Source organism: Aulonocara stuartgranti (genome assembly GCF_965226115.1).
Source record: "Aulonocara stuartgranti genome assembly, chromosome: 3".
Taxonomy (NCBI): Eukaryota; Metazoa; Chordata; class Actinopteri; order Cichliformes; family Cichlidae; genus Aulonocara; species Aulonocara stuartgranti.
In genome coordinates, this window is record NC_138941.1 from 55,905,369 (window position 1) to 55,917,843 (window position 12,475).

The following is a 12,475-nucleotide window of genomic DNA, read 5'->3' on the forward strand; positions in this document are numbered from 1 at the left end:
TTGTGTTCATACTGGAGTGCAAAATTAAAACCAATGGAAGATGGACAAGAAAAGTTCAAAGCCATCAGGTGCTCAGTTTAGAAAAAATAGAAAAGAAGAGGAGGAGAAACGAGCAAAAGATGCAGGTAAGCAGATGTGTCATTGGATAATGGCAGGTCATCCTGAAACAATCAGAATACTTTATTAATCCCTAAGGAAATTATGTGCGTTACAGTTGCTCCAAGAAGAAATGGTAAAAACAGTAACAGTAACAGACTAAACTTCAAACAATACATTATGTTACAGATTTTAATATTAATTAGTCATTGTCAATTGTTATTCTTCCTGTTCTCATTGTATGATGAATTATGATGGCTGTTTCATAGCCGTTTGCATACAATGCATACTCTCTCTCTCTTCATATGTGTGTGTTTCTCTGGCGAAATTCAGTATGGTTCCGACAACAGTTTTATCTTAATGTATAATCCTTAATATGTTTTATGTGTGTGTGTGTGGGGGGGGGGGGGGGGGGAGTGTTCGCCCGGGGCGCCAAACAGGCTAGGACCGCCACTGACTGTAATAACCACTCTCTCTGAGGTTATTACGGTAATTACTCCTTCCAGAATTCTTCTACTCCATTTCAATCTGGAAATATTAATGTTGTTCCTAGGCTTGCAGAATTAACTAAATAAAATCACATCCCACTTTTAAGGGAAGCTAAAGACAATTTGGCTATATGGAAGACTCTACCCATATCAGTCCTTGGAAAGGTTGTTTTAATAAAAATGATGGTTTTGCCAAGAATCAATTATTTATTCTTGATGATCCCAAGCAAACCATCACCAGACTGGTTTAGATTTCTGGAATTGTCTATTTGTTCATTCCTTTAGAATGAACCCCCTTGTATTAGCTTGAAAACACTACATAGGAACAAGGATAAAGGAGGACTACATCTGCCTAACTTTCAACACTTCTTCTTATTCAACAGGCAACAATTAATCTCAGATTGGTTAAAACACACCCTCTTAGTTGGGGCCTGGCTAGACATAGAACAGCAGGGGGAGGCAACCTTTCTGATGAGGAGTGCCATTTAAAATTTCCTCAGAAGTCAGTGTGCCATATGATTGCATTAGCAATAAATTTAATAACGCTCTATATTAATGGTTACACACTATATAGAACAACTTTATAGAATTATATTTGTTCGCAGATGTTGGCAGCTATCAGCGAATAGTTATCAGCTATTTTGAAACAAAAAAAGACACTTTTTATCCATAACAAGAACTCCATAACAGCAATTGAACTGTACAACAGAAAATGCAAATGCTATTTATGGTCTCCTCACAACAATGATAAGAAAAATAAACTGGGCCAATATGGCATGTTTGTCAATACACTCTGATATCTGGTCTCCCACTCAGAGACACAAGTGTCCAGCATTCAGACGGCTACCTGAGGACACTCATGTGAGAGAAAACCTGCTCACACAGATATGTAGAGCCAAATACTGTCAATAAGGCCTCTGCAATGTTCTGAAGACAGTTAAACTCGTCAGGTAGTGATGTCCAGCAGGTGAAAATGCAGCTCCATGAACACACACAGCTGTGGATTCCAGCTGCTTCTTTGTTATATGTATGATTTCTATACATTTTACGTCAGATAAAAACTTTGGTTGTAAGCTTCAGATAATTATTTAATAAAAGCTGGACATTTTAAAAGAGAATAAGAAAGTATTTCTTTGTGCCATTACCAGCTGTCAGCTACATAAAAAGGATCCTGGTGTTATTTGTCTCTCAGAAACAGTTCATAACTTCCCTTCAACTCATTCATGTTAACTAAAAGGTAAACCTGTTTCTCCAGCACCTGTTCAGCTAATGATGATCCAGTAAGGACATCTCCTGGTTTCATCTTCATGTTTCCCTCTCACCAGATAACCAAATCATATCATGACCAGCAGCTTTACAGCTGTGGCTCCAGCCAACATCAGCTGATACTAGAAATTAATATTAAATAAATTCTAACAACAGCTGATCAAGCTTAAACGTGCTGCTGTTGTCTAGCGTGACATCCGCCGGTTTCCTCTTTCTGGCGCAAAGTGGGCGATAAACAAGCAAGAGAGAAAAGCCGATCAGCTGATCATCGATCAGTTTCATGATTGAAGAAGAAACAGGAGAGGGAGGGGGAAGAATGAGAGAAGAAGAGGCAGCTGTGCAGCGTAAACACAGAATAACTCCAGCTTTGTGTCTTTTTCCATTCTAGCTGAAGTACGGGACAAACTGTTCCTTTTCACCTCAATGCGAAACGCGTAATATTTTCTCTCAATGCGGGGCGATTCCGTTGGCATTTCTACTTATGAATTAAGTAAAGTTCAACATCAGTAACAAGCACCGACCCAGCTGTATAGAAACTCCGTCATGCTAGCAGGTACCCAGTACGAGTTATTGTAACTGACTGTAAAAAGTCAGCACAACGAAAATAAACTCCACCTAAACTTGGTTTATATCTGACCCAGATAGACTGCAGGTCATAACTTCTTACCTGAAGTTCAGTTCACCTGACATTCGGACTGGCGGCTGCCTCGGGTCTCTCCTCCTGCCTCCCCTTTCTCTCATCCACCTGCTGGCCTCCAACACTTGCTAATTTTACTGAATCTGAGGAAGCTCCCATAGCCACCACCAAACAACTGCGTTATTTTTACACACCGACCAGCATCTGGCCAATCCACCACCTTTCATTGTTTATACCGTTATAAAGAAAAAAAGAGTCACCGGGCCACCGAGCAAATGCCCAGTATGCCGGATGACCAGTCCAGCTATGGTCGTGTGTTAGGGGTGAACAGTTATCAAACACTCAGGTGAAGAAATGACACTCAGACAGTTCAACAGTTAACGTGCACGGGTGAGCTCAGAGAGAGTCACACACCCCACACTTGTCTTGCATCTTTATATATACACTCAGTATAGTGATGTCACATGGCAAAGCAAAGATAAAACAGGAACTTAGCTGCACGCTCTTCACTCGTGGGGAGAGAACATGCAGTTTCTGGAACTTAATCTAACAATAACAGCTTGTTTTCACAACTCGTTGTGGTGTTGTGATGTGACTGTTCAGAGAGTTCATGATAGAAAGACGTTTCCATAAGCAGAAATATTAAACACTTATCAGTATATCACTCAGTTGCATTTCATGACAATAAAACTTAAAAATCCTCTAACATCGTGCCATCAGTTAACTCTTCAACCCAGTCAACCCTAGGCACGCGTGCCACAGTTGGCACGCGTGCCTAGGTTGCCAACCCCTGCAATAGAGATTTCAAACCTACCATTCATTAGCTAAAACAAACAATGTGTATGCTTTAAAAGCATCAATATCAGCTCCTCTCTCACAGCATGGTGAGAGTTTCTAAAAAATTATGTAGTCTTCATTAATCCCATTCAAATGTACATCCATCTGGAATAAACCTGACATAATACAGAACAATAACATGATTAACTTCCTTGATTGGAGCTGTAAAGGAATTAGATTCTTGGAACATCTATTCAAAAGAACAGACTTTATTCTATTTGACAGATTTGCTAAAAAAAAAACATGGAATTAAAAAGAATAGATTTTTAGAATATCAACAAATTAAATCTATAGTAAAAAAGACATTTAAGCCTAATCAAGTCAAATTACAAACACCAACAAATGTGGTACAATTCCTTGGTCTCAAAATCCTAAAATTACTCTCTAAAATATACAGAACACTCTCCAAAATAGATGAATCAATATCCCTTCCTATTGCCAAATGTGAGACGGCGCTATCAGTCAGCTTGCACAACAACTCCTGCTCTAAGATATTTTTAAAAAATCTTGAAATTGATTAGAAATCCCAGTCTACAATTAATACAATACAAAATACTACACCGGGGACTGAGGTCCATACTGCTGCAGGACTGGGGGGTGGTCTGCTTGTCTCTACCCCAGAGTAAAGGGGACCATTTCCTGCATCTGGGGGCGATTATCAACCATATAAAACTGTAGTGAATTACTTTTTCTAAGTGTGATGCAAGGACTTTGCTTATAATTTTAATGTCTGTATTTACCAGAACAAGTGCTCCATAACTAATTGCCTGCGTGGGATCTTTATCTGGTTTTAACAACAGGTTAATCATTGCAGTTTTCATGGTAGGAGAAATTCTAGACCTAATCACAAATTCTTCAACCATTCTTATGAATAGCGAGGACAGGGTTGGCCATAAATGTTCGTAGAACTCAGCAGGGACGCCATCTGGGCTAGATGCCTTGTTACAGAGTATTTGATTAAGAATAGTTCTTCTAGAGCTATAGTTTATCCAACATCGTACCTTGATCTTGTGTTAAAATAGACAGATCTATAGCACTCAGAAATTTGTGAATGTTTTCCATATTTGGGTCATGGTCAGAAGTGTATAGATGCATGTAAAACGCCCTAACAACATTATTTATATCTGGAAGATAATGAAAAGGTTTCCCTGCTGAGTCTTTGATAACTGTACTTGTTTTTTTTATTTTGCTTAAGTAGGTTTGCCATATATTTATCTGATTTATTTATTATTGTATTTAGATTTCTCATGTGTCAACCGCTGTATAAGAAACTGTGATTTTGCATTTAACAAAACATTTAAATCAAGTCTGTGTTTTCTTAAATCACACACTAGCTTTTCAGAAGGGTTGGTTGTCCAATTTCTTTTCAACATTTTAATTTTTTCTTCCAAATTGTGTCTTTGTCCTTTTTATAGGATGAGTATGAGATAATCCTGCCCCTTAAAACAGCTATGCCAGTTTCCTATAATAAAGTTAATAAATGTTGGGAGAATCATTTATATCCAAAAAGGATGTCCATTCTCTTTAAAATATTATTAAGTCCTACTTTTTTAGCAAAGATGTGTTCAAGCACCATCAGGTGGTCGATTTTTGTTGCCATTTTTTATTGAGTTTCAAAGAGACAGGTTTATGATCGCTTTGGATGACGGGAATTACTAGCTGGGGGAATAAATATATTCTCGATGATGAATGATGGACTTGGAAAAGTAAGTGAATTCTTGATCATCAGGGTGGTTTAAACTCCAACTGTCACAAAGCCCATAATCCTAATGGTTTAAAAATGACAGTCGATTGATATGTTCTATTATTAGGACTTATTGATTAGTAGTTAAATATAACAATATAAAAAATATGTACAACCCTAACCCCATTTTTATATTTATATTTGCACCTCTAAACACAACTATGCTTGTTCTTTACATAAACTGTATATGAAAGATGGATGGAGCCACCACAGCATTATCCACCAGCTGGAGAAGTCCCATTATGAAGCCTCAAGTTGAGCATGTCTGCAATCTTCATTTTGGTATTTTGAACGTAAGGGGGTGAATCTGACATGGATACCAAAGGATATCCTGGGCCATCTGACCTCAGCAAATCACATGATAGGGTGGGGCTAGGTTTCACAATGAGCTCACCCAAAACCTTGGCTGATTGTGACCTACACCCATTTTCACACCTTGGCTTGTGTGATTAGGTAGAGGATCATTAGAGGGTCCATTGCCCCTCTCGGAGGGACACTCCCACAGGGCTTAAATCTGTGACTCTCCACCATTTGACCCTAGAACTTAAGAAGCTTCTCAGATGAGAGGTGAAACATCTTCAAGCAACTTGAAGTCCAGACGCTTTCTTTCCCAAGCTCCTTCGAATACAAAAGGATAAGAAGAGCAACTTGTCAGTCTCACTGTAAAGCATACCCTGATTTATTCTCATTTGCAATAACTATATCTGCTTTTTACAAACAAACAATGATTTTTCCACCTCAGGTAAACTTCAGTGGATGACTATGGGCTGTCCAGTGCGGAGTCACGTGTGCTCAGCGGGGTTTTCTTCTCTCTCGAGAGCTTGTTGTATTTTCTGCCAGAAGACTCCAGTGTGTTGACCAGCCTGTGGCCAGCTCAAGTAAGAGCTCCTCTTCACCAGACTCCTTATTTGGTAGTACGGAGACAGCTGGTTGGCTGGTATGTCCTCCAGAAACACCATGATCAGCACATCCTTGTGCTCATCGAACAGACGGTAGCTAAAGAGATCACACGCAGATTAATCAGTGTAGAAGCTGGCGATGTCATTACATGTAAGGACAAAGAGTTGGTAACCATACCTGGCCATCTGGATTTCTTTGGAGCACCACTCACTCTGCAGGTAATTTGGGCTGATCACACAGATAGTCTTTCTGCTGTTATAGATGGCCTCTGTAATGTTTTCTACAATGGGCTTACCTGTAAAAACAGAAATCTGAGACATTAAACAAAAATCTCACACATCAAACATGTCAGCATTTTTCAAGTTTTAACATTTTCTAGTTAAAACAGCTCTGGTGAATAACATAATGTGTAGCCTTTTCTATAAGTTAAAACATTCTCACTTTTGAGAATAGCAGGATCTACAGTAGTGTCTAAATTCCAGTCACAGCCTTTGGAGAACAAAGAACAATTCAATAAGCTTCTCGAGTAATAACTGGTGTTGGTCTTAACTTTAATTTTTATAGTTTCTGGAATCCAAGGCTTACAAAAACATTGGGAGTACAAAAACAGCTGTCTTTCTATTTTCTTTTATGCAAAACACAACTTCATGATTTCCTTTTCCTACATGTAGGATGCTTTGACAGTTGAGCAGCACATCTAAAGTTTAATTTTAGAGGTTTAAAGATCAATTTGTAGCTCTTGTCCAGATAGTCAGTCTAGCATTCAAACTTTGTTTTGTGGGTCATGTGTGATTGGCATTCTTGTTTGACATCATATCAACCATTTGTGTTTGCGTAAACGTAGTGTAGTAAAATTTTGAACAAACAAAACAAAAAACGGTGGTGTGAAACCCTGATCTTTGTCATTACAAGTTTAGAGTGGCAACAATAGTGTTTAAAGGAAAGATGAGACAGAGTTTGTGTGGTAGCTCCATTAAATATTGATCTAAAAATAGAAAAATAGAAAAAAAAAAGAGGCTAATGATAATCATATATACCTGGTTCAAAGTCTCTGTGGTGCAGACAGAGTTTCCAGCCCTGTTGACCCTCCAGCTCTGGAAGCAACTCTCCACAGACCCAAGCTTCATCATGAACATTGTAGGAGACAAAGGCATCGTAGCTGTGAGGAATACCTTTCTTCCTCCTCTTATTATCATAGAGAAAGGCCAGGAAGAGGTAATAGGCATATGTGAGGTGTGACCTCAGGAAGTGATAGATGAAGGATGCGAGGAGAGTAAGCACAACTAGACTAGAGCTAAAAAGGAAGCAGAGCAATGCAGCATCTATCCGACAGGAGTCAAAACCAAAGTCAAGGAATTTTTTTCCCCGTTGGCTGACAGGAAACGCACAAGTGTACTGATGTGCATTAACAACCTGTGTCTGTTTGCTGCCTTGAATCCACTGGATAAGACCGTAATTAGAACATTCACATGTTAAAAGGTTAGCAGATAGATCCAGATATGTCAAGCCTGGAAGGGATTGGATAACTGTTTCACTGATTACAAACAATTCATTGTCACTGACGTTTAGCCACCTGAGTGCCGACAGTTTGGCCTCTGCTAGAAAATCCAAAGACCTGAGTTTATTGTTGGAGAGGTCGAGTATTATCAGGTTTGGAATTGGCAAGAACACGTCAGATGTTAAAACTGAAAGCTCGCTGTAAGATATCCTCAGATGTTTCTGTTGCGGTGTGTATTTAAATGTGTCTGGGTACAAAGATCCCATGAAATATGCCTCTGTTATTAAGTACTCTAAAGAAGTCAGACCACTGAGAACATCTTTTGAAATATCGTAATATCCTCTATGAACCTTTATAACAAGTTCCTTCAATCTTTTTAAATTTGAGAAAGGCCTATCCCTTTGTTCAGAGCTGTTGTGGGTTCGGCTTTCAACAACATTTAAGATCAGAGTGCTTAAGTTTGACAGTCCACTGAAATGGTCGTAAAAATAATTATCACCTAACAAATAAAGAATCTGGAGGTTATCAAGTCCTTCGAACCCTCCTTCATCAACACTGTCACACTTGTCTAAGTCTATACACAAGTATTGAAGGGAAGACAGACTATGAAAATCTCCATGAATGAAATTCATGATATCAATATTTCTCAAATTTAAAAACTCCAGTGTCTGTAATTTATCTTTGAATGTATCTATAAATGACATAATCTTGTTGTTTTCAAGATTTAAGATTTTCAAATTGTTTAAATTTTGAAAAACACAGTCAAAGATATAGGATATTTGATTGTGGCTCAGATCGAGTATTGTTAGGCTTGTTAAATTCCAGAAGTAAGGACAGTAAAGTTCACTGATGTCATTGGAACTAAGGTCATAGACTTCCAATGTGGTGAGTCCTTGGACGGCCACTGGCAGTTCGGACAGTTCATTATTTTGTAATATCAGGCTTCTGAGCTGTGTCATTGACGGGAGTGCATTATCAGCCATGCTTTTTATATTGTTAAATGATAAGTTGAGCTCAATAAGGTTAGAGCAAGACTGCAGCATGTGCTCTTTTATGGTGTGAATTTCACTATTTCTCACATCAACTGTTCTTAGAGAAGGAATTTGGCAGGCAACGTCAATGAGACCATCATCTATCCACTTTTGTATGTTATCCATCTGAAACTCTTGAAGAGAGTAAGCAGTCTGCAGAATCGCTCTGTACACATCAAAGCTAAGAGAAGTTTCACTCATGTGCAGTCTCGTTAGGCTCCTCAAAAAGGTCTTGTTTGACACTTCCCACTCGATGTCCTTGGACCAGCCTCGCAAGTCCAGAGACTGCAGATGAGTACATCCTCTGCTGGGCTTTCTTGATGACGGAGGTGATGGTGGGCTCCCACTTCAGGTCCTGGGTGATGGTGGTACCCAGGAAGCGGAATGAGTCCACAGAGGTGATGGGGGTGTCAGTCAGGATGATGGGGGGGAGTGGGGCTGTGTGCTTCCTGAAGTCCACAATAATCTCCACTGTCTTCTGGGCATTCAGCACCAGGTTGTTGTGGCTGCACCAGGACACCAGACGTTCAACCTCCCTCCTGTAGGCAGACTCATCCCCGTCAGAGATGAGCCCAATAACGGTGGTGTCATCTGCAAACTTGATTAGCTTGACAGACTGGTGGGTGGAGGTGCAGCAGTTGGTGTACATGGAGAAGAGCAGAGGAGAAAGAACACAGCCCTGAGGGGAGCCGGTGCTGATGGTCCGGGAGTCCGAGACATTCTTTCCCAGCCTCACATGCTGCTTCCTGTCCGTCAGGAAGTCAGTGATCCACCGGCAGATGGGATCAGGCACATTCATCTGGGAAAGCTTGTCTCGGAGATGGTCTGGAAGGATGGTGTTGAAGGCAGAGCTGAAGTCCACAAACAGGATCCTGGCGTAGGTTCCTGGGGAGTCCAGATGCTGCAGGATGAAGTGTAGGGCCATGTTGATGGCGTCGTCTACAGACCTGTTGGCTCTATATGCAAACTGCAGGGGGTCCAGGAGGGGGGCCGTGAGGGTCCTGAGATGGGAGAGAACTAGGCGCTCAAAAGACTTCATGACCACAGATGTCAGAGCCACGGGTCTGTAGTCATTTAGTCCAGTGATCCTAGGTTTCTTGGGGACAGGGATTATGGTAGAGGACTTGAAGCAGGCAGGCACATGACATGCCTGCAGTGAGGAGTTGAAAATGCCAGAAAACACTGGGGCCAGCTCGTTTGCACAGTGTCTGAGGGTGGCAGGAGACACGCCGTCTGGGCCGGGAGCTTTCCGAGCATTCAGGTTCTTAAACTGCTTCCTCACATCTGCTTCATGAATATGAAGAGTTGTGGTGGGAGGAGGTGGTGTGAAATCCTCTTTTGTGTGGGGTGAGGAGGGGGGTGTTGTAGGTGAACAGTTTGAAGGTGGTGATGGCTCTATGGAGGGGGAGAGGTGGGGGAATTAGTGTCCAAAGTGCCTCTATTGTTGGGGCCGTTGGAGGTGTGAAGGCTGCCTGATGGCTCGTCAAAACGGCAGTAGAAGTCGTTAAGGGTGTTGGCTAAGAGCAAGTCATCAGTGGAGTGGGGGGTTTTAGGCTTGTAGTTTGTGATATTCCTAAAACCTTTCCACACAGAGGCCGAGTCATTCTCTGAGATCTGCTGCTGCATCTTCTCAGAGTGCTGATGTTTAGCAATGTCCACTTCTTTAGTGAACCTGTACTTGGCCTCTCTGTAGCAGTCCCTGTCTCTGCTTCTGAACGCCTTTCTCTTTTCCAGCCACAGCTTTTTGAGTTTAGGAGTAAACCAGGGTTTGTCATTGTTATAACTCACCCTGGTGCGTGATGGCACAATGCTGTCCTCACAGAAGTGGATATAGGAGGTGACGGTGTCCGTAAACTCGTCCAAGCTGTTAGAAGCAGCCTTCATAGCGCTTTTCTAGTCCCTAAGGACCCCAAAGCGCTTTACACAACCAGTCATCCACCCATTCACACACTGGTGATGGCAAGCTACATTGTAGCCACAGCTGCCTTGGGGCGCACTGACAGAGGCGAGGCTGCCAGACACTGGCACCACTGGGCCCTCTGACCACCACCAGTAGGCAACAGGTGAAGCGTCTTGCCCAGTGACACAATGACCGAGACTGTCCAAGCCGGGGCTCAAACCGGCAACCTTTCGATTACAAGGCGAACTACCAACTCTTGAGCCACGATCGCCACATACACGTATCGTCCTTCACAACCAAAGATAAACAAGGTGTAATTTCTCTGAAACGACATCACTGCCTCATTATGTGACTCTAGTTGCTGAAAAGATGCAGGGATTTGTATGTATGTGTGTAGTTAATCTGATGTGATTTTCATGATCATCACAAGCTTGCAAGAAGAACATTATGGAACTACCAAAAAGGTGAAATATATCAGCAGTTGGGGAGCATTTTGACACGATATTTCCCAATAACAACTTTCGTCTTCTCAAATCAATTAGAGAGGATGGTCAGTTAGAGGCGTGTGTATATGTGTGTGCATTTAATACAGGACCTCAAAACAGGAAGTATGAGATGGATCTATTGTTTGCCAACACAAAGCAGGCTTACAGTGCATCACCCCTCCCCCCGCTTGGCCACTCAGACCACAACCTGGTCCCTCTCCACCCCACCTACATTCCTATGGTGAAGAGGAACGTCCCCCCCCCCCCCCCCCCCCCCCCCACAAAGAAGGTGATAAGGGTGTGGTCTGAGGAATGCACTGAGGCCCTAAGAGACTGTTTTGAATGCACAGACTGGTAGGAACTCTACAAGCCTCACGGTGAGGACATCGACGCCCTCACCCACTGCATCATGGACTACATTAATTTCAGTGTTGAGAACACTGTGCCTACCCAGAAGATACAGTGTTTCTCAAACAATAAACCGTGGGTCACCCCAGAACTGAAGGCCCTGCTGAACAAGAAGAAGAGTGCTTTCTGGTCGGGACACAAGGAGGAACTTAAAGTCCAAAAGGATCTTAAATACAAGATCCGAGAAGGCAAGGAGTGCTTCAGGAGGAAGATGGAAAACCAACTCCAACAGAAAAACATCAGAGAAGTCTGGAGGAACATGGAAAAAATCTCTGGACACTTCCAGGACAATTGAGGAGCCACAGTGTCTGCCGGCTGGGGTTGGGCTAACGACTTGAATCTGTTTTTTAACAGATTTGACAATGGCCCACTTATCACCTCTCCCACCCCCCAGGTTCCATTAACCCCCCTCCAGTTGCCGCCCCCCCCAGGTGCAATGCCATTGTCACCTGAGCTCTCCTCTCACCACAACCCTGCTTCACCCCTATCCACACATCTACCTGCAACAAAGCCAGGCCTACCCCCCACTCCAGCCCAGCCTCACATCTACTTCACAGCTGATCAGGTGAGAAATCAGCTAAAGAGGATGAAGGCAAGGAAGGCAGCAGGTCTGGATGGAATCTGCTCCAGACTGCTCAGGGACTGTGCAGACCAGCTCTGTCAGGTGGCCCTGTACATCTTCAACCTGAGCCTGAGCCTGCAGAGGGTTCCTGAACTGTGGAAGACTTCCTGTGTGGTTCCGGTGCCAAAAATTGCACACCCCAGGGAGCCCAACCACTTCAGGCCTGTTGCCTTGGCTTCTCATCTGATGAAGACCATGGAAAGGCTCATCCTGCACCACCTTCGGCCACTGGTGGACTCAGTGATGGACCCCCTGCTGTTCGCCTACCATTCTGGAATTGGGGTGGATGACGCTGTCATCTACCTGGTACACCGATCCCTCTCTCACTTAGAGCAGGCGGGGAGCACTGTGAGGATCATGTTTTTTGACTTCTCCAGTGCTTTCAACACCATCCAACGCGCACTACTGAGAGGGAAGCTGGAGGGAGCCGGAGTAGGCAAACAGCTGACTGCATGGACCATCGACTACCTTACCAACAGACCACAGTATGTGAGGCTCCATGACTGTGTGTCCGAGGTGGTAATCTGCAGCACGGGGGCAGCACGGGGCACGGTTCTCTCACC

At 42.7% G+C, this 12,475-nt stretch overlaps 1 protein-coding gene across 1 annotated transcript; it reads right to left on the bottom strand.

The window, feature by feature from the left end:
• Positions 1-5,566: 5,566 nt before the first annotated feature.
• Positions 5,567-11,269, bottom strand: LOC309703132 (toll-like receptor 13; the record flags this gene model as incomplete). Its single annotated transcript, XM_082527842.1, has 5 exons — positions 5,567-5,686; positions 5,806-6,064; positions 6,146-6,263; positions 7,006-8,813; positions 11,259-11,269. 4 exons carry the CDS (start codon positions 11,267-11,269, stop codon positions 5,851-5,853), a joined length of 2,151 nt encoding a protein of 716 aa, XP_082383968.1. The 3' UTR covers positions 5,567-5,686; positions 5,806-5,850.
• Between the last annotated feature and the right edge of the window lie 1,206 nt (positions 11,270-12,475).